This window comes from Dendrobates tinctorius, unplaced genomic scaffold, assembly GCF_039654945.1.
Source record: "Dendrobates tinctorius isolate UK_male_01 unplaced genomic scaffold, ASM3965494v1 ptg000177l, whole genome shotgun sequence".
NCBI lineage: Eukaryota > Metazoa > Chordata > Amphibia > Anura > Dendrobatidae > Dendrobates > Dendrobates tinctorius.
In genome coordinates, this window is record NW_027361844.1 from 5,068,237 (window position 1) to 5,091,499 (window position 23,263).

Below are 23,263 nucleotides of genomic sequence, written 5' to 3' on the forward strand. Positions count from 1 at the left end.
TGAATGCGGCCAATTGCGCGGCACTTGCGGCCGCAAACGCAATTTCCATTAGGAGGGCCCTATGGTTAAGGATGTGGCGGGCCGATTCAACTTCCAAGAAGTCCTTGACTTCCTTGCCTTATCAAGGTGGCCGCCTATTCGGGGAAAAGTTGGACCAGCTCATCTCCGATGCTACAGGGGGAAAAAGCAGTTTCCTCCCGCAACAGAGGGTCAAACCGCCGTTTCGCCAGCCTCAGGCACAGTTTCGGGCATTTCGCAACCCCGGGTTGACGGCAGCGGCCAGTTCCGCCACCCCAGCTCGCTCCAACCAGGATAGGGATAGACAGGTCTCATATAGAGCCAACCCGTTGTGCAGGATGCCTGCTCGCCAGCCCAGGTCGAGGTGAACCAGGTCCTAGAGAACCTCAGCTAAATGACTCGGAGCACTTTTTAGCCGACATCAGCAGAGTAGGCGGCCGCCTGCTCCGGTTTCGGCACGTCTGGGTCACGGTAGCACGCGACTCATGCGTGACGGAAGTCGGAACTGGTGTCCTCGGGGTACAAGATAGAGTTTGTCAGTTATCCTCCAAAACGATTCTTTCTTTCCCAGCTTCCCAAAGTGGAGGCCTGGGCAAAGGTGTTGCTAGGAGCCGTCGAGTCACTCCAGCACAACGGAGTCATTATTCCCGTACCAGAGCACGAGAAGGCTCAAGGTTTTTATTCCAGTCTGTTCGCGGTCCCCAAAAAGGATGGGACAGTCAGGCCGGTTCTGGACCTAAAGCTCCTGAACAGGTTCATCAGGATCAAACATTTCCGAAAGGAATCTCTCCGTTCAGTTATATCAGCCATGGAGCAAGGGGAATACTTGGCCTCTGTCGACATCCAGGATGCCTACCTACACGTCCCCATTTTTCCTCCACATCAGAGGTTTCTACGTTTCGCCATCAATGGCCGACATTTCCAGTTTGTAGCACTGCCCTTTGGGCTAGCCACCGCCCCCCAGAGTGTTCACAAAGGTAATGGCGGTCGTCATGGCCATCTTACACTCACGGGACATAGTCGCCTTGCCATACTTAGACGACCTCTTGGTGAAGGGCCCCTCATTTCGGGTATGCGAGGAGAACGTCAGAATCACGCTGGATACCCTCTCCCGAGTAGGGTGGTTGGTCAACAGGAAAAAAATCATCCCTTGTCCCAGCCCAGAGGATTTCTTTTTTAGGGATGATTTTCGACACCTCCCGAGGATTAGTAATTCTCCCTCAGGACAAGGCTCTAGCGCTCCGGCAAGGAGTCCGGAAGCTTCTACAACCAGTCCCTCACACCATTCGGTTTGGGATGACGGTACTAGGGAAGACGGTGGCGGCAATGGAAGCGATTCCGTTTGCCCAATTTCATCTTCACCCCCTGCAGCACGCCCTCTTGTCATCTTGGGACTAGAACCCGTTCACGTTCGATAGTCGGTGCCGGTTTTCCTCTCAGGTCAGACAGTCACTACAGTGGTGGACGATCAGTTCCTCCCTCCTTCAGGGGAAACCTTTCCCCCCAGACCAGTGGCTGGTGGTCACAACCGACGCGAGCCTCCTCGGCTGGGGAGCAGTTTTTCGCCACCACACGACTCAGGGGCAATGGTCGCAACAGGAGGCACGCCTCTCGATCAACTTGTTGGAAATACGAGCGGTCCGGCTGGCGCTGCAACATTTTCAGCACCTTCTAGCAGGATGTCCCGTCCGGATTCAATCGGACAACGCCACGCCACGGTGGCTTACGTAAATCATCAGGGGGGCACTCGCAGCAGGGCAACCATTCGCAAAGTGGGACACGTGCTTCACTGGGCTGAGAGGAACCATTCGGTAATTTTGGCAGTCCACATACCGGGCTTGGAAAATTGGGCGGCGGACTTCCTCAGCCGGCAGGGTGTCGCGTCCGGGGAATGGTCTCTGCACCCCGAGGTCTTCCAGCACATTTGCCAACGGTGGGGAACACCGGATGTGGATCTGATGGCCTCCAGGGTGAACGCCAAGGTGCCCACGTTTGTCGCTCGGGCTCGGGACCCACGAGCGATCACCGTGGATGCGTTGGTTCTGCCATGGAACCAGTTTCGCCTTCCATACTTGTTCCCCCCGCTGCCACTACTTCCGAGGGTCATCAAGAAGATCAAAACAGAAGGGGTTCCAGCAATTCTGCTGGCCCCAAACTGGCCCCGTTGGGCATGGTACGCAGATCTAGTACAGCTGCTCGCCGACGTCCCATGGCGACTGCCAGAGCGCCCAGACCTACTGGCCCAGGGCCCGATCTTCCACCCGAACTCAGGGGCCCTGTGTTTGACGGCATGGCCGTTGAATCTTGGATTCTGACCCAGGCGGGGTTTGAGCGTGAGGTGTTCGCTACAATGGTTAGCGCCCGGAAGCCTACCTCGGCGAAAATTTACCATCACACCTGGAAGGTCTTCTTTGGTTGGTGACGAGATTGCGGTTTTTCTCCACTGACATTTTCTATCCCCAGCATCTTGGCTTTTCTCCAGTCGGGCTTAGACTCAGGGTTGGCCCCGAGCTCCCTTAGGAGACAGATATCGGCCTTGTCCATCCTCTTCCAGCGGAAAATCGCTAACAATATGCAGGTGAGGACGTTCATCCAGGGAGTATCCCACTTGGTACCTCCCTTTAGGGCGCCCCTGGATGCCTGGGACCTTAACCTGGTTCTGAGTGTGCTCCAGGAAGCTCCATTCGAACCTCTTCAAGACATTTCCTTGTTGTACCTTTCCTAGAAGGTGGTATTCCTTGTAGCCATATCTTCCATTAGACGAGTCTCGGAGTTGGCGGCCTTATCCTGCCGAGCACCGTTTCTCACCTTCTACAAAGATAAGGGGGTTCTCAGACCAGCTCCTCCCTTTCTGCCGAAGGTCATTTCCTCATTCCACATTAATGAGGATATTGTCTTGCCCTCGCTTTGTCCAGCACCAGTACACCTTGTGGAAAAGGTTCTTCACATATTGGACCTGGTGAGAGCACTCAGGAGGTACGTGTCGCCGATGGCACCCTTTCGCCAGATGGACACGCTGTTCGTGCTACCCGAGGGGCACAGGAAGGGACTCGCAGCCTCGAAATCAACCATAGCCAGGTGGATCCGTCTAACTATTCAGGAAGCCTACCGCACCAGGGGTGAGCCGGTTCCAGCAGGGATCAGAGCACACTACTCGGGCAGTGGGCGCCTCTTGGGCGCTTCGGCACCAGGCTTCGGCGGAGCAGATGTGCAAAGTAGCAACCTGGTACAGCCTGCACACGTTTACTAAACATTACAATGTCCATACTCAGGCTTCGTCAGATGCGAGCCTGGGTAGAAGGATTCTCCAAGCAGCGGAGGCGCACCTTTAAACAGCAGGTGCATGTAGCTTGGATCGGTGAGTCAACTTCCCACCCAGGGACTGCTTTAGGGCGTCCCACAGTACCTGTGTCCCCCAATGAGACGAAGGAGAAACATGGATTTTTGTGAGAACTCACCGAAAAATCCTTTTCTCCGAGACGCTCATTGGGGGACAGCACCCACCCTGATAGCCAGTTGGCTCTTGTTTATTTATCTATTATGCATTTTTGTTGATGTTAGGGTGGTCCCTTTCCAGACATATTGTTATCTGCATTACGGCTGATTTGTTTTGTGTTCTCCTACTGCTGTTGCACTAAACTGGTTTCCGCCCGCAATCGGGGCGAGGGTGTATGCGGCGGTGGAGGAGCTAACCTTTTTTTTTGTTCACTTAGTGTCAGCCTCCAGGTGGCAGTAGCATACACCCACAGTACCTGTGTCCCCCAATGAGCGTCTCGGAGAAAAGGATTTTACGGTGAGTTCTCACAAAAATCCATGTTTTAGAAAAAAAAACTACTTTTCGTTTTTCCTGTGTTTTTCTGACTTTAAAAAAAAAATATTTATAGAGTCAGCAAGAATTCAGAAGCAGATGTGACCTGTAAGGCAATAGGGAAAGGGTAAACCTAGTTTTGTTTTCTTTTTGTGACTTCATTTTTGGTGAAATATTTTTAAAGTGCAGCATGTTCGAGATGGAATGTGTCATGACTCAGGACGGGGTGGTTCAGCCTCCGTCCTGGTCAGGTCAGGGTTAATGTTAGTTCGCCTTTCTTTGGTTCTGGGGCGGCTATTTAATGCTGGTAGTTCCTGGGTCCGGTGTCGGTGATACGTCCGTTTTACTCGGCTATTGCAGCTGACCCAGGTTACTCAGTTCCTCTGTATGCCTGTGCTTATCTGTGTATGAGCCGGTTTGTTCCTTGACTTGTTTCTGTCTCCTGTTTCTGTACCGTTCTGATTTCTCTGGTTTCTGACACTCGGCTCCCCTCCTGATTATTCTCCTGTTCTGTCCTTCGGATACCGCGCTCCCTCCTGGCCTCTGACCGCCGGCTCGTTATTGACTTCTCTCTTGTCTCACCTTTCGGCTCCCACTAACCCCGTCTGTTTTCCGACCCTCTGCTCGCTCCTGACTACATTCCTGTTACCACATACAGTCGTCTCCCATCCTGTCGTGTGGTGATTGGCGACGCCCCCATCGTTCCTTCTGACCTCGCATGCCCAGCTGGGCTCCGGTCCGGTGTGCATGGCACTTTGTGGTGCCTTCACTACTTCCTTGCTGGCCTGTGTTCTCTGATAAGCGCCCCCTAGGTTTCACCTACGATTACCCAGCGGCTGTGTATCATTACCAAATGGCAGAATTTTTTTTTTATGCTTTTTCACGTAGACATTTCTACATGACTGAGCATGTTAAAAATTGTGCAAAAGCCATTTAAAGATGCACTTGTCCCATCAAAGTTTTTATCCTCTTAAAGGAAACCTGTCAGCAGGATTGAGCTGAGTAACCAACAGGCACTATCAGGTCGGCGCCGTTATACTGATTACAATGATACCTGGTGATGAAATCCGTCTTGTGGTTGTTGTGTAATCTTTATTTTCAGTTTTGATTTAATGTGATTCTCGTGCTCCAGGGCGGCCTGGGGGAAGATCTTCATGTGGTGCTTTGATTCATCTGTACGGCTTCTGACAGTTCACTGATCACTCACTGACTTGCCCCCTAGTTTACATAATGAATATTATATGTACTAGCTGAAGAGCCCGGCGGTGTCCGGACATAGTAACTAACTGTGCTTTGTATCACGGACCTGTCTGTTGTGTTCCTTGGTCTTCATGCTGCTCTCTGTGCTTTAAACAGAGCCCTGAGACTATCACAGAGCAGGTGCATTTATACGGAGGCTTGATCACGTACACAGGTGGATTATTTATCATCATTAGTCATTTAGGACAACATTGGATCATTCAGAGATCCACAATGAACTTCTGGAGTGAGTTTGCTGCACTGAAATTAAAGGGGCTGAATAATATTGCACGCCCCACTTTTCAGTTTTTGAATTTCCACAAAAATTTAAAATAACCAATAAATTTCGTTCAGCTTCACAATTGTGTCCCACTTGTTGTTGATTCGTCACCAAAAATTTACAGTTGATATCTTTATGTTTGAATCATGATATGTGGGAAAAGGTTGAAAAGTTCCAGGGGGCCGAATACTTTCGCAAGTCACTGTACATGCACTCCGCTTTATATATATAGATTGAAAGAAAAAAGTCACCTTCAGCATTCAGGCGCCTGCACTGCAGCATGATCACATGTATAATGTGTAAATGAGCATTAAATTGTTTTATTTAGTCATATACATTGATTCTGGAAAAAAATGTTTTTCTCAAAATGGCGATCCGATAGATGCTACTGCACAGGCAGCGCCATCTTGGTGGAGATAAAAAAAAAATGTCATCTAGCAAAATGGTGCCACCTGCGCATTAGCATTTATCGGTTCGCCATTTTGAGAAAAACATTTTTTTTATTAAGAATCGATGACTAAATAAAATAATTTGATGCACATTATACATGCGATCATGCTGCAGCACAGGTGCCTGCCTGCTGAAGATTATTTTTTTTTTTTATAGGGGGCAGGTCAGTGATGGATCAGTACCCTGTCATAAGCCATCAGTATGAATAGCTAATCAGAATTGACCTACTGTTTCTACATAGAGCTTAGGCCTCTTTCACACTTCAGTTTTTTACAATCAGTCACAAACCGCCAGGTTTTGATAAAAAACGGATCCTCAATTTTCTTTTGAGGATCCGTTTTTTTCCCCATTGACTTCCATTAATGGCGGATTGTGACGGATTGCTGTCCGTTGCATCCGTTTTTTTTGAGGAGCCGCCAAAAGTTGCTGTCCGTCACCATCCTCAAAGATTTCAAAACGGAGCTTGCAACGTTTTTTTCTCTGGCGGATCCTCCAGGCACTCATTTAACCCGAAATTCTTTCTGGGTGCCGGACAAAAAAAAATTCTCTCTCTCTCTCTCTCTCCCAGCGTTTCCTTTAAATTTCCTAATTTTCAGGATCCGTCTGAAAACGGATCCTGTGCCATCCGTTCACATCAGTTAAGAAAGGATCCGCTTGTCTGACTTTTTGGCGGATTTGTACTGATGCAAAAAACTGAAGTGTGAAAGAGGCCTTACAAGGATTCAGCTAGTCAGTTTTCAACATGGTAGGGATTCACCCTCTCTGGTAGTCGGTAGTGTTCACAAGGACATAAGGTTTTGATGCCATAAGCAGAATAACGTTTATTTCCACAGGTTGCACAGCAACAAAAACAAAATCCTAAACACAAATCCCCAGCCTTGTCAAGGTGCTGACTAAACAGTATAAGCCCTGACTACATCAGACACGGTTGAGCTAGTCCCAGTTTGGTCAAACAAAACTGTTATTGTTCACAGCAACCACTGATACTTGCGATTTGGTGCACACGACCTGTGCAGACTCTTGTCAGAGAGATCCTGGCTGGTCTCTCTCTTTAGCTCCAAGACACATCTAATCTGCTCAGCTCCCCCATCAGATTGATTTAGATCAGTTTTTCCCAAACTCCAGTCCTCGCGGACCCCAACAGGTCATGTTTTCTAGATTTCCATTGTGCTACACATGTGAGAGAATTCCTGATGCCTTGATGATAGGTCCATCACCTGTGAAATACTAAGGAAATCCTGAAAACATGACATGTTGGTTGCCGTGAGGACTGGAGTTTGGGAAACACTGATTTAGATGAACACTTAGCCTGTTTATATGTAGAGCTAGCCAAGTGCACCTAATCAGAGCTTGCAGAGCTAGGATTTAACTTGAGACTTGTCTAGTCTCTTCTCCAGCTATGGTACCTGGATGGATCTTCCAAGTATCAAAGAAAAATATACCTGGTTGCAATAGAGGGTACAGGCTCTGATTCATGCTGCAGCATGAATTATAGGATAGGTTCCATTTAAATAGATTCTCATATTTTGCAAGGCTGATGTACTCATAGTGAAAATCCATGTCAGATTTACTTTATATTTCTGATATTAAAATACGTATTTTAGGAGTCCAGCTATAGAATTAAATTTATCATGAGTCCAGATGTATTCAGTCTCTGCCCACCCAGCCTGACTGACAGCTGCAGCTTATACTGCGCAGTGTTAGAGCTCAGCAGCAACAGGGAGGAAGGACATTCAGTAGGTGTCAATCAGCCTGGGTTGGTGGAGATTGAGTTAAACTTTCATAGCATGGATTTACCAAGGAATTGCACAAGTTTCATCAAGTTGAAGAGATCTGTTTAATACTAAATGCAATTTGTATTGTGAAGTCTGATTTAGGTTAACCTTATATATTAGATGTATGTCAGACTAACATCTGATGCATATGGGATTTTCCCAAGTCTCCTTTATAAAAAAAAAATAATAATAGTATAGTTCTTTTAGGCTATGTGCACACGTTCGGAATTGCCGCAGAAATTTCCGTGGCAATTCCGCAACTCCCTGCCACGGGAAATACGCATGCGGAATTGGCATGCGTATTCCCGCTAAACACTAGCGTTTTGCAAGTGTAATCAGCTTGCAGAATGCTAGCGTTTTCCAAGCGATCTGTAGTGTCGCTTGGAAAACTGACAGGTTGGTCACACTTGTCAAACATAGTGTTTGACGAGTGACCACCTTTTTACTATTGATGCTGCCTATGCGGCATCAATAGTAAAAAGGTATCATTTATCCCAAATCAGTTCCTACAATCCCTCTCACCTAATCCTTTACTCAGTCCTATATATTCAGATGCCTCCTAAGGGGGCACGTGTGCGGGTCAGGCACGTGTCTCCCTGCAGCAAAAGTATCGTGAAGATGCAGTTATTACAACGGCAGTTAGTCACAGCAGGAGTCAGGACCCCACACTATGTACCTGTCTCTTTTGAGTATGTCTGCTGAGTAAGCACTTCTTATTACTTGTATCTAGCTTTTCTATTCACCATCCTACTCCTTCACCATGTTTACATATGCCCTCACAGTGTTTGCTCCTTTAATCCTCACTCTCCTTCGCTATCCCCAAACCCCAGCACCCTCTAACCAAATAATCATCTCCCCTTCTCTCTTTCCTCCCCACCTGACCTCCTCTGCTGAACTGCTCCTCAACCTCAAATCTGTCCGAATGAAACCTAAAACAAGCTGCCCACTCTCCTCCCATCTGCTCTCCTTTTCTCTGCTTCTCCTCACTGCTGGCGACATATCTCCCAATCCTGGACCCCCACAGCTCATAACCCCCATTACTACCCTTTCCTACCGATCCCTACTTAATAAAAACTACCGCAATCTTTCCAACTTAAATCCCGTGCCATTGACACCCAACACCCTGCTCCCTCTCTTTGGAGCACTTTGGAATGCCTGCTCCATCTGCAATAATCTTCATGTGATTCATGACCTTTTTCTCTCTCGCAATCTTGCCTTTCTGCCGCGCTGTGTTACGGCGGCCTCCACTTCACCCACACTCCTCGCCCTGGCAACAGACATGGTGGAGGAGTGGGCCTTCTCCTTTCTTCCAACTGCACCTTCAACCCAATCCCACCTCTCTCCTCCCTAATCCTCCCCTCTTTTGAAGTCCACTCTGTCTGCATCTACTCTCCCTCCAACCTCCAAGTGGCCGTCATGTACCGACCTCCGGGCCCGACCACTGCTCTCGTTGACCAATTCTCTACCTGGCTTCTTCACTTTCTTTCAACTGACATCCCCACTATCATCATGGGTAACTTCAACATTCCCACTGATACCCTTCAGTCAGCAGCCTCCAAACCCCTGTCCCTTACTTCATCCTTTGGACTTACTCAGTGGTCCTCCTCAGCCACCCATACAGATGGACATACATTAGACTTGGTCTTCACCCGCCTCTGCTCTCTTTCTAACTAAACTCCTAAACCCTTCATCCAATTTTAATGTGGATGCCCTCAAATGAAAGCTGAAAGTCTGAACTTCAACTGCATCTGAATTGTTTTGTTTAAAATTCATTGTGGTAATGTCTAGAACCAAAATTAGAAAAATGTTGTCTCTGTCCAAATATATATGGACCTAACTGTATAATGTTAAAATTAAAAATAATAAAAAACATAAGAAATCGTGATATTCTCACCTTCTGGAAGCCCCCGCAGCCTTCCCGATCTTCGCGATGCTCCCGGCAACTCCCGTTCCCAGCGATGCCTTGCGACAATGACCCCAGATGACGTAACATCACGCGAGACTGCTACGTCATCACAGGTCATTGTCGCAAGGCAATACTGGGACCGGAAGATGCCGGCAGTGTGGCTGACAGGCGGGAAGGCTGCAGGGGCCGCCAGAAGGTGGGAATATCACGATTTTTTATTTTAATTCTTTTTTTTAACAGGGATATGGTACCCAGGGCCTGGAGGACAGTCTCCTCTCCTCCAGGCCCGGTGTACCAACCGCACATGATCCACTTACTTTGCGCATGGTGGGCATAGCCACATGTGGAAAGTAAGCGTATCAATGCATTCCTGTGTGTGCGGAATTGCCGCGATTCCACACAAAGAATAAGCATGCTGTGTATTTTTCCATTCCGCCATGGAAAAATACGCAGCAGTAGCACAGCATTGCGGAATGCCATTGAATTCAATGGGTTGCGTTCTGTAAGCGTTTTCGCAGCGTTTTCACGGCGAAAAAATGAGGCAAAAACGCTTACAATCTGCAGCGTGTACACGCAGCCTTAAAGGAGATACCCGGGACTTTTCAAAGAAACAAAACAACAAAAAATGTCCCTAAGCACTAACAGGCAGGTAATTGCAGGACCTCCTGCCTGTTGTGTCCAGCACCGTTCTTCCCCAGCACAGAGCGGTCACTGACCGCTCCTGCCGGGATTCAGAAGCCTCTGTTGATCTCACACCTACAGAGCAAAGGCTTCTTTTCGCTCTGTCGACAGGGCAGAACTTCCCGCGTCATACTGATTGACAGACAGAGCCCCACTGCCTGACTGGGGGAGTCGTCTGTCAATCAGAATGAGCCAGAAGTCCCAGCCCGTCGTGTCAGTAGAGTTAGCTGAATCCCAGGCAGGAGCGGTCTGTGACCACTCCGTGCCAGGGGAAAACAGTGCCAGACACAACAGGCAGGTCAGTTGCAATTACCTGCCTGTTAGTACTTACGAAGTAGATCCAATTTTTTGTTTTTTCTAAAGTCCTGGAATACACCCTTTAAGGTAAAAAAAATAAGATACCAAGTCCCGGTGCCTTTTGAGTCCTTTTGTCATCATCCTCTGCTTGCCACTCTCTAGCAATGATTGAGGTCTAGGTTAAGGTGTCAGCACAGTGAAGGTAAGAAAGCTAAGGGTACTGTCACACTTAGCGATGCACCATCGATCCCGACAGCGATATGGATCGCTGGTGCATCGCTAAGTGGTCGCTATTGAGCTGCCACACAGGAAGTTCTCACCAGCGACATAGCAGTGGTTGGGGGTCGCTACTTACCTGTCAGACACGGCGATCCTGACGTCCTCCCGCCCGCGTCCACGTGTCGCTCATCGGCGCCACAGGAAGTGCCCGATGAGAAACGGCCCAGGCCGTTCTCGCGCGATCAGCGATAACCAGCGGGGAAGCCGGTCGGAGGTAAGTATCAGACATAGCGATATCGCTAGCAATATCGCTATAACGTCACAAAATCAGCGACGGTATAGCGATATTGCTAGCGATATCGCTTAGTGTGACAGGCCCTTAAGATTCCCGCTTCCCCATACCCGTCAGGCATATTAGAGTCTCCAGTCAGGGTGACAGATCTGTTTGGCCACTGGTGAGATTGTGTTGACTGCTTTTAGATCAAAATCTCAGTGATGAAGAGATGTCAGTGTTAAATGATCAATTGTCTTATAAGTAATACATTGCAAATCCTCTGAAAGTGTCCAAATTATTGTCTTCCAGGAGTGTGAAGGGCAGTCATATCCTCATCTCAGAAGACGGTCTTGTTTCTCTTTCTGGACTTGGTCACCTCTGTAGTATGGTTAGGAGGGGTGAAAGAGCCAAGGTGGCCTATGATTTTCCTACTTTTAGCAATGCAGTGCTTCCTTGGATGAGTCCTGAGCTACTGAGACAGGTCAGTATATTCCTATGAACAGTCACATATGTACTATTACGTCTACTATATACAAGACAGTTGTTATATTCTACACACTGCCGGATGTACAGCACCCTTACCTGCACCACTGATCTTCCTAATTATGTCACAGACCAGTACGTTTGGGTGGGTGTCTGTCCCTTGTAATGTTGCAGGAAAACTATATCTTTTGTTCTGTGTTACCATCTTTACAGTTATCCATTAATAGGTATTAACCACTGAGTATTCTCATTTTTTAATATTTCCCCTATATTATTTGTAATATTTCCAGCTTTGAAAACAAGAAGCAGTTAGTCGGAATTAAGATAAAACATATTCCGATTGATTTTGCCAAAGCACAATAAATCAGTTCTTTAGAAAAGAGATTTACCTGGCTTATCATCTTATATTACCTTTATTTCATACGCTGTCTTCTAATTCTAACCCGTCATATCACAAGTTGATTGGACTTTATCTCTGGACTCTAGCACAGTGTGAGCTGTAAAATCAATGATACAGGTGTTGTTTCTGAAAGTGGAGTGATAATTTAGGACATTTACAATACATGATATACAGTGGGGAAAAAAAGTATTTAGTCAGTCAGCAATAGTGCAAGTTCCACCACTTAAAAAGATGAGAGGCGTCTGTAATTTACATCATAGGTAGACCTCAACTATGGGAGACAAACTGAGAAAAAAAAATCCAGAAAATCACATTGTCTGTTTTTTTTTCATTTTATTTGCATATTATGGTGGAAAATAAGTATTTGGTCAGAAACAAAATTTCATCTCAATACTTTGTGATATATCCTTTGTTGTCAATGACAGAGGTCAAATGTTTTCTGTAAGTCTTCACAAGGTTGCCACACACTGTTGTTGGTATGTTGGCCCATTCCTCCATGCAGATCTCCTCTAGAGCAGTGATGTTTTTGGCTTTTCGCTTGGCAACACGGACTTTCAACTCCCTCCAAAGGTTTTCTATAGGGTTGAGATCTGGAGACTGGCTAGGCCACTCCAGGACCTTGAAATGCTTCTTACGAAGCCACTCCTTCGTTGCCCTGGCGGTGTGCTTTGGATCATTGTCATGTTGAAAGACCCAGCCACGTTTCATCTTCAATGCCCTTGCTGATGGAAGGAGGTTTGCACTCAAAATCTCACGATACATGGCCCCATTCATTCTTTCATGTACCCGGATCAGTCGTCCTGGCCCCTTTGCAGAGAAACAGCCCCAAAGCATGATGTTTCCACCACCATGCTTTACAGTAGGTATGGTGTTTGATGGATGCAACTCAGTATTCTTTTTCCTCCAAACACGACAAGTTGTGTTTCTACAAAACAGTTCCAGTTTGGTTTCATCAGACCAAAGGACATTCTCCCAAAACTCCTCTGGATCATCCAAATGCTCTCTAGCAAACTTCAGACGGGCCCGGACATGTACAGGCTTAAGCAGTGGGACACGTCTGGCACTGCAGGATCTGAGTTCATGGTGGCGTAGTGTGTTACTTATGGTAGGCCTTGTTACATTGGTCCCAGCTCTCTGCAGTTCATTCACTAGGTCCCCCCGCGTGGTTCTGGGATTTTTGCTCACCGTTCTTGTGATCATTCTGACCCCACGGGGTGAGATTTTGCGTGGAGCACCAGATCGAGGGAGATTATCAGTGGTCTTGTATGTCTTCCATTTTCTAATTATTGCTCCCACAGTTGATTTCTTCACTCCAAGCTGGTTGGCTATTGCAGATTCAGTCTTCCCAGCCTGGTGCAGGGCTACAATTTTGTTTCTGGTGTCCTTTGACAGCTCTTTGGTCTTCACCATAGTGGAGTTTGGAGTCAGACTGTTTGAGGGTGTGCACAGGTGTCATTTTATACTGATAACAAGTTTAAACAGGTGCCATTACTACAGGTAATGAGTGGAGGAAAGAGGAGACTCTTAAAGAAGAAGTTACAGGTCTGTGAGAGCCAGAAATCTTGATTGCTTGTTTCTGACCAAATACTTATTTTCCACCATAATATGCAAATAAAATGAAAAAAAAACAGACAATGTGATTTTCTGGATTTTTTTTTTCTCAGTTTGTCTCCCATAGTTGAGGTCTACCTATGATGTAAATTACAGACGCCTCTCATCTTTTTAAGTGGTGGAACTTGCACTATTGCTGACTGACTAAATACTTTTTTTCCCCACTGTATGTTGTCTCCTTCGACTCATTGGGGGACACAGGATCATGGGTGTATGCTGCTGCCACTATGAGGCTGACACTAAGTGAATGCAAAAATATTAGCACCTCCTCTGCAGTGTGCACCTACCACTGGCACCAGCCGAACCAGTTCTTGCTTAGTTTCCATAGATGGCACATGGGTCTGGTCTTTAGACCACAATTTTTTATTTTATTTTCAATTTTTTCTTTTTCTTTTTGAAGGAATACAGGGGCGATGAATCCCTTCAGGGTTCTGATCTCCCCAAACCAACAACAGGCGGGAACGTGGAGTGTCACCCCCATGTACCTCCTTCTGCAGCCAGGCTTAATACAGCTGGTCCAATAGCCCTGTCCCATCCTGGAGGAATTAACCCCTAGGATGTTCAGAGGCACTGATGGCGTTCATGCGGCCCCCACTGCATCAGTACTGACAAACAGCGGTGATGGAAGGGGGAGTACGGTCCCTCTCCACCTCCCTGACAAAGGGATAGTGGATGAAGGGTTCTTGCACCGTCCACGCTGCAGCAGCTAACCTGGTTGCAAAGCAGTCCGGGTGGAAGAATGGGCCCTGCGCTTCAGCTTCACCAGCGGATAAGTGTGGCCCGGGTCATAGTCGTGCAGGAGGGCTCCTGTAGTGCGCACCACAATCCCCGTTAGATAGAGCCCCCCGCCCCTCAGCCCCCTGAGCTCGTTCTGGTCGGCAAAGAAAATTTAGTCCTGGGCTTTGGCCTGTGCTAGGCCGCAACCCAGAAGTTCTGCCCACTGCATCGCGTCTCACCAGCAGCTCTGCCCACACACTTTTTGCTTCTCGTCCAGGGCGAGACTGCTTCTGCTATTCCCGGCGGCCATTTTTTTCTTACCGGCCGCCTCTCTGCATGTGTAGCACAGTGATTCTTCCCTGGCTGCATTCTCACTCCTGCGAAACTGGATGGATGTCGTGCGTCATCCAGCCGGATTTCTACTGGAGTGGCCTGCGCAGAGGAGCACAGGGCACCGGGAGTACCGTTTCACACGGACACAGGACCTGGGTAAGAGCTGAGCTGCAATCCAGATACACAGGCATCTCATTGGCACTTCTCTTCAGTAGTTCACTGAGGATTAGCCATGACCCTCTCTATTGGGGCATTTAGCAGAGTCAGGACATACTGGGGTACACCATGTCACTCACTAAGACATCCAATAGGGCTAACAAAACACATACAGTGTGTTTCACCTCATGTAACACCTGTCAGACTTTGTTGCCACGGGGACAGAGTATGCCACTCTGCAAGGTCTGTGATCCTGAATGCGCTCAGAAGCCCTCCGCCGCGACTGACCCCAGTGTACCTAGCCCCCCTGAGTGGGCTTCGTCACTGTGGCAGTCCCTTCAAGATTCCTCCATGGGTTGGGGCATTCGTCTGCCTGTCTTAGAGGGTTCTTCTACCACACGGGAACCTTCGGCCTGCAGGGGCCATTCTCAGTCAAAAGATACACAGGCATCTAGAAAACGGACCCATAGCACGTCTCCTGGGCCCTCTCGCGCCTCAGCATCCGTGAGCTCCATTTCTCGCTCTCCCTCACCAGGGATTCGCAGTGACCAGAACTCTGAGTACGAGTCTGACTGGTTTCTCGACCTGGACTCGCCAGAGTACCAGGTGACCGTGGATACTCTCATTGAGACCGTCAACCAAGGTTGTCGAGAACTCTATCTCTGTCCCGGATCACACGGTGTCCTTCAAGAGGACTAAACGTCCTCATAGGGTGTTTGCCAACCATCCCGAATTCTAGGACGTAGCTCGGCGGCATAGGGAGTGGCCGGACAAACGCTTCACAGGGCAGAAGCCCCTTGAGACGAGATACCCTCTCTCATCGGATCTGCGGAAGGAATGGGCTGAATCCCTTCCGCTTGATCCGCCTGGCCTACAAAACCCTCCTATTCTTACCAGATGGATCCTCGGTTAAAAATCCAACTGACTGTCAGAGAATCTTGCTCGCTCAATTTTTAAGCTTCAGGCTCTGCACTCTCCTTCTCCTTTGCTGTGGCATGGGTAGCTAAAGCGATGAGTTCCTGGGCGGATACCCTTACCAAAACCATTCAGGACCGTAACCTTCCCCCAGAGGCAGCAGATATGGGCAATCACATCTCCCTGGCTGTGGACTATTTGGTGCACGCTTCCCTGGACACGGCTAACTGCGCTGCAGTGGCAGCATCAAATGCGATAACCATCAGAAGGGCATTGTGGCTCAGGGAATGGCGTGCGGACTCTGCGTCCAAAAAGTCCCTAACCTCTCTGCCTTACCAGAGCGGTCGTTTATTTGGAGAGAAGCTGGATCAGCTTATCTCTGATGCTGCAGGAAGGAAAAGTAAATTCCTTCCCCAGCATAGGACCCAGGCGACCCTTGCGTCGTCAGCAACAAACTCATTTCCGGTCCTTTCACAGCAACCCTGGTTGGTCCACTACAACCGCCTCATCCGGATCAGGGCGCTCTCCGCATAGGAACTGGGGTCCCCAGGTTTCGTATAAGCCCAACCAATCGTGGAAGAGCCGACCCAATCAGTCCAGATCTAAGGGTTCCAGGTCCAATAGATTCTCGGCTCAGTGACTCGTGACATTATCCGGTCGACACCTGCAGAGTAGGCGGCCATCCTACTCAGTTTTGTTAGGCCTGGCTCTCTGTCATTCACGACGAATGCTTCAGGGACTTGGTGTCCTCCGGATACAAAAAAGAATTTTCTTCTCGTCCTCCACCATGGTTCTTCCCCTCTCGTTCCCCCAAAACAGAGACGCGGGCACGGTCCTTCTACCGAGCCATCGATTTGCTACGCCAAGATGGGGTCATTATTCCGGTCCCAGAAAACGAGAGATTTGAGGGGTTCTACTCAAACCTATTTGTGGTTCCAAAGAAGGACAGAACAGTGCGGCCCATCCTGGACCTGAAACTTCTAAACAAGTTCGTCATGGTCCGTCATTTCGCAATGGAGTCCCTCCATTCGGTCATCACCTCGATGGAGAAGGGAGAGTTCCTAGCATCCATCGACATTCGGGATGCCTACCTCCATATCCCAATCTCTCACCATCACCAGAAGTTCCTGCACTTCGCTGTTCGTGTGGAGCATTTCCAGTTCACAGCCTTGCCCTTCGGCCTCACCACTGCTCCTAGAGTGTTCACGAAGGTCATGGCGGCCATCATGTCCATTCTGCACTCCCGGGCACGGTCGTTTTGCCATACTTAGACGACCGCCTGATCAAGGGATCGTCCTTCTAAGCCTGAGTGGAGTGTGTGCTCATCACTTTGGATACTCTTTCTCGCCTGGACTGGCTGATTAAATTTAAACAAGTCTTCCCCCGTTCCTGCTCAGCAGATATCCTTTTTAGGGATGATCCTGGACACCTCCCGAGGTTTGGTGATTCTCCCTCGAGACAAGGTCTTAGCCCTTCAACAGGGAGCTCGGGCACTTTGTTGCCCATCCCCTCATTCTATCCAATTCGGCATGGTAGTTCTGGGCAAAATGGTGGCAGCAATGGAAGCTGTTCCCTTCACACAGCTACACCTCCGTCCTCTGCAGCATGCACTTCTGGTGGCCTGGGACAGGGACCCGTTCTCCCTCGACCTGCTGTACCACTTGTCTCCGCGAGTCAAGCAGGCGCTAAGGTGGTGGACGTTGCGGTTTTCCCTCAAGCATGGGAATTTGTTATGATTTGGTAACCGAGGAGGATAACGGGGGAATAGACTAGGCAACCAGATAACCAGAGAGGTTGGCAGCTTAGCGGATTGCAGACCCCTAAACTCATAACACAACTAGAATTAGCCATGGGACGTACCTACGATGCCCTAGACGCCTCGGCACAGCCACAGAATTAACTAAGCCTAAAGAGAAAAATGGGAAGGCTAAACTTCCCCGGAGTAGACCCCCAAAGGAATAGATGGCCATCGAACATATATTGCCGGTGAGACCAGATGAAGCACAAAGCACAGGCAGAGAATAGAATAAGCAAATGATGGGGCCCAAACTGTCTAGATAGAACAGGACAGGAAAGGATACTGTCTGCAATCACGCAAAAAACCCTAAGAAAAATCCAACACGTCTGATATGCAAAAATACTGAGGCCACACGACCTCTCCCCCACTAAATCAGAACTCTGGTGTGAACTGGTTACTAAAAAGACTAACGCTGTGGCATATGGAACAGAGTCCAGCACAGGTCCCATCAGGGAGCCAGGCTGAATACACACCAGCTAAGCAAAAATCAGAGACAAGCAAAAATGGATTCAATACAAAAAAAGATTCAAGAAGACAAATAACTTATCTGAAAGGTGCAGGACGGAGCAGGAGACAAGCAGACTTCAAAATATGCTCAGGAAGCAAACCAAATCTCCGGCAAGAGCTGAGGAAAGGTTGTTCACTTAAATCTCCCCAGTCTGTAACACCTGACCTCCAATCATCCAGCTCAGGTGATTGACTTCTGTCAGCTAGACCAGCTCCATTAGGCCTCTTTCACACTTCAGTTTTTTACAATCAGTCACAATCCGCCAGGTTTTGAAAAAAACGGATCCGCAATTTTCTTTTGAGGATCCGTTTTTTTCCCCATTGACGTCCATTACTGGCGGATTGTGACGGATTGCCGTCCGTTGCATCCGTTTTTTTTGCGGATCCGCCAAAAGTTGCTGTCCGTCACCATCCTCAAAGATTTCAAAACAGAGCTTGCAACGTTTTTTTCTGTGACGGATCCTCCAGACACTGATTTAACCCGAAATTCTTTCTGGGTGCCGGACAAAAAAATCTCTCTCTCTCTCTAAAACGGACGGGTGGCATCCGTTGTCATCAGTACTAAAACGGATCCGCCATCCGTCCTTTTGGCGGATTTTAACTGATGCAAAAAACTGTAGTGTGAAAGAGGCCTTACCAGCGGCATCCACCAGAGGGAGCGCAGACTTTTCCTGGTTCAATGGTTGGTGGTCACTACCGATGCCAGTCTTCTCGGCTGGAGGGCTGTCTTCCATCACCACACTTCCCAGGGGCGCTGGTCACCTCGGGAGTCACGTCTTCCGATCAACATTCTGGAGATTTGGGCGATCCGGTTATCCCTGCGGCGGTTCCATCATCTTCTTGCAGGTTGTCCCATCCGAAAACAATCGGACAATGCCATGACTGTGGCAAATATCAACCATAAAGGGGGCACCCGCAGCAGGGCGGCAATGCGCGAGGTGGAACACATTCTCCGTTGGGCCGAGAGGAACCACTCAGTCATCCTGGTCGTGGAAAACTGGGCAGCAGACTTCCTCAGCTGTCAGGTTCTCGCCTCGGGAGAGTGGGTACTTCAACCGAAGGTCTTCTAACAGATCTGTCATTACTGGGTGACTCCGAACATGGATCTGAAGTCCTCAAGATTAAACGCCAAGGTGCCCGAGTTCTTAGCTCGGTATTGGGATCCAGAAGCCATTGGAGCAGATGCACTGGTTCTTCTGTGGCGTCAGTTGCGACTTCCGTATGTGTTTCCCCCCGCTTCCGTTACTTCCGAGGGTCATCAGGATGATCAAGGTGGAGGGGGTTCCAGTGATCCTAGTCGCTCCGGACTGGCCATGCTGGGCGTGGTACACGGAGTTGGTGCAGCTTGTCATCGATGTTCCTTGGCGACTGCCAGATCGGCCATATTTGCTCTCCCAAGGTCCGATTTGCCACCAGAACTCGGGGGCCCAGTGTTTAAAGTCTTGGCCGTTGAATCCTGGGTCCTAATCCAAGCTGCGTTCTCCCAACAGTTAGTTTCCACCATGATTAGCGCCCGGAATCCTGCATCGGTACGCATCTATCATCGCACCTGGAAAGCCTTTTTCGCATGGTGCAGAGACCACGGGCGTCCTCCTCTAGTCTTCATCCCCACCATTTTGGAGTTTCTCCAGACTGGCCTGGATTCAGGCCTGGCGCTTAGTTCCCTCAAGCGTCAGATCTCTGCCTTATCTGTTTTGTTCCAATGCAGGATTGCTTCCAAACTGCAAGTGAGGAACACCGTTGGATGCCGGGACCTTAACTTGGTTCTGGGTGTTCTACAGGAGACTCCTTTCGAACCGCTGCAGGATGTTTCGCTGACCTACCTTTCTTGTTAGGTCGCCTTTCTTGTCCCAGTGATGTCAATCAGGTGGGTCTTGGGGCTAGCCGCCTTGTCCTGTCGAGCTTCTTTCCTAATTTTTCACAAGGACAAGGTTGTTCTCAGGCCTTTCCCATCCTTCCTACCCAAGGTGGTCTCTTCTTTTCACCTTAACGAGTACATTGTCCTGCCCTCGTTTTGTTCGGCACAAGTACACCATGGTGAGAGGGCTCTTCACACTCTAAATCTGGTAAGAGCTCCCAGAAGGTACGTCTCACGGACGGCATCCTTCTGTAAGTCAGACAAGCGATTCATTCTTCCCGAGGGTCACAGAAAGGGACTAGCCGCTTCAAAGTCCACAGTAGCCAGGTGGATACTCTCTGCTATTCAGGAGTCCTACCGAGTCAGAAGGAATTAAACTGGGAAGAAAAAAGCACAATAGGGTCTTATCCAATGACAATGGGGTGTCAAGCAAAAGGGGAGATACACTCACCTTGCTGAGTTGCTTAATGGCAACACATGAAAGCTATGTAACAGCTGCTGCACAGATACCAGTCGAGAGGACGACCACAGGTATAAGGAAAACGACGGGAGGTATCACTCATGCGCTGTTGAGATAGAATCCCTAAAATCAAATTGTTTATTAGAACAGGTTTACAAGTCAACGCATTTCAAGGTCACGTCGGACCTCTTCATCCTGTTAGCTTTGTACTGGAGAAGAGGTCCGGCGTGACCTTGAAACGCGTTGACTTGTAAACCTGTTCTAAAAAATGATTTGATTTTAAGGATTCTATCTCAGCAGCACATGAGTGATACCTCCCTTCTTTTTCCTTCTACATTGTCAGAGGCAGAACTATCCCAGCAGGGATTAAGTCACACTCCACTCTGTTGGTGGGCACTTCTTGAGCCATTTAGCACCAGGCATCGGCGGAACACGTTTGCAAGGCTGTGACCTGGTCCAGTCTGCACACCTTCTCGAAGCACTACAACATTCACTCTCAGGCCTCCGCAGATGCAGGCTTAGGAAGGAGGATCTTGTAGGTGGCGGTAGCGCATCTCTAGGCAACTGGTGCATGGGGTTTGTTCTATTATGTTTTTTACCCACCCAGGGACTGCTTTAGGGCGTCCCATGGCCCTGTGTCCCCCAATGTGGCGAAGGAGAAACAGATTTTTGTGTACGCACCGTAAAATCCTTTTCTCTGAGCCACTCATTGGGGGGGACAGCACCCACCCTGTTGGCCTGATGGCTTGGCTTGTTCTTTGCTTTGACATGTTGTACCCTTAGTTGAGGTTTATGATCTCCTACTGCTTTGTCACTGAACTGGTTCGGCTGGAGCCAGCGTGTGGGTGTATACTGCAGAGGAGAAGCTAATCTTTTTAAATTCACTTAGTGTCAGCCTCCTAGTGGCAGCAGCATGACACCCATGGTCCTGTGTCCCCCAGTAAGTGGCTCAGAGAAAAGGATTTTACGGTGAGTACACAAAAATCCCATTTTTTTCTTATTTTTTTTCTGCATGCACTAGTCATTACTAGAAAAAGAATAACTCACAACAGCACTATAAAGGCACTTACCGCTGTGGAATGCTTAAATGCTGAATGCAGACTTTTTTTGTAATTGATTTGCCAGTTCTCAGGCTTCTTATCTTTCGCCTAAGATGCCAGTTCCATTCTCAGATAGCTGTATTTTGAGGCTTGAGAAGGGGCAGATATGGCCGAAACTTTGTCTTGTCTTCCTATTGCTGTGATTTTTTTTAATACTATGGAATAAAGATCTTACATTTGTTATTGATTATCCTCTGCTACCTTGGGATTTTTGGATATCCCTTCTCGGACTGACGTTTGTACACTGTACTGGCATAGCCTGAGAGACTCACTCAGCTCTTGTAGTGAACAGAAGTGCTCACATTAGTAAAAAAGTAGGGGAGAGTGTCTGACTACCCAAGTACAGTGTACATCCGGTACTCTGAGACACTGGCCTGCTGGCTTGGTAAAATTACATGTCTTTTATAGCACAATGAAAAACTTCCGCTACCTCTCACTACACTATATTATTTCTCACAGCTGAGAATTTCCAAGAATGCATCTAATCTAGATACATTGGTTACATTTTATGTCTGTGAGATCAGAAAATCCCTAAAAAAATGCTCCTTTCCTATTAGGTTTATTGTTGCCAGTTTGAAATAACTTGTTTTCACTGGACAGCCCCTTTTATTATCACCTATCCACATATGATCAGAGGGTGTCCAACCGCTGGGACCTGCATCACTCGGCAGAACTGGGAATATTTATCCCCAACTGGTAACTATTATCCCCATTATAAAATGGAGTGGCAAGTCAAATGCTTGACCACTGTTCCATTCATTCTCTATAGGGCTGGTGGGAAAGGGGGTTGTCTAGTACTTTTTATATTGATGGCCTATGCTTAGGATAGGCCATCAATATCAGATTAGTGGGGTATGACACCTGGTATACCTGCTGATTATATGCTCCCACTGCCGGCGGTGGCCAGTTGTGATCAGTTGTGGAGCGGAACAGCACAGTTGCCAACTATATAGTGGGCACAGCTGGGTACTGCACATCTGCCCCTATTCAAATGAATATGGGTGGATCTGCAGCACCCGGCTGAGACCACTTTAGAGTTTATGGAGCTATGCTTTTATGCTCCTCAACTGATCACATATGGCTGGCGTCAGGAACGGCTAATCAGCATGGGTGCTGAGTGTCAGACCCCACTAATCTGATGTTGATTATCTATTTTTGAAAGCAAGTCATAAGAAATCCCATTTGCAGTTTGAAAAAAGTCATGTAGGGGACACAGCTAGCATGTCAAAGAAAGTGCTCGGGTCAGATGTTACCAAAGTAGAACTTTTTAGGCTAAATACAAAACGCTATGTGTGGTGGAAAACGAACACTGCACATCACCGTGAACACACAGTCCCACCAAGAAACAAAAAAAGTACACATATTTTGTATCAACGCGTCTGGAAAGGTACAACCTATATAGCTGTCACACTAGGTAACACCTTCAGTAAACACCGTAATCTAAAAAAGTGGAAAAAAAAAATGCTTTTTCACCATATTGCCAAACAAAAATTAGAATAAAGCACAATCAAAAAGTTAAATGTAAATAAAAATGGTACCGCTGAAAATGCCATCTGGTCTCGCAAAAAAACAAGCCGCCATACCGCTCCATCAGCGGAAAAATAAAGTTATAGTTCAGAATATATCAATGCGAAAACAATTTTTTTCTATAAATAGTTTTTACTGTGAAAAAGCGCCAAAACATTAAAAAAATGTTATAAATGTGGTATCACTGTAATCGTACTGACCTGAAAAATAACGTTGCCTTATCAATTTTACCACATGAAGAGTGGCATGATTAAACCCAATTCATTAATTTCTGTTTTTTGTTCTTTATGCATGCTAAACATTGGAATAGAAAGCGATAAAAAAATATTATGTGCCCGAAAATTATATCAATAAAAACTTCAACTTGTCTTGCAAAAACTAAACCTTTACATGACTGTCAGCAAAAATGTGGAAAAATTATAGTTCCCAATATATCAATATATGGCAATGC

General features: G+C 47.7%; 1 protein-coding gene across 7 annotated transcripts in view; it reads left to right on the forward strand.

Annotated features, from left to right (window-relative positions):
• Nucleotides 1-23,263, forward strand: part of STRADB (STE20 related adaptor beta) — a 122,388-nt gene that overhangs the window by 67,015 nt on the left and 32,110 nt on the right. For all 7 annotated transcript variants that reach the window (XM_073551502.1, XM_073551501.1, XM_073551499.1 and 4 more), the window contains exon 8: nucleotides 11,257-11,428. In XM_073551502.1, coding sequence (XP_073407603.1) covers nucleotides 11,257-11,428 — 172 coding nt within the window. The remainder of the gene's footprint in view (nucleotides 1-11,256; nucleotides 11,429-23,263) is intronic.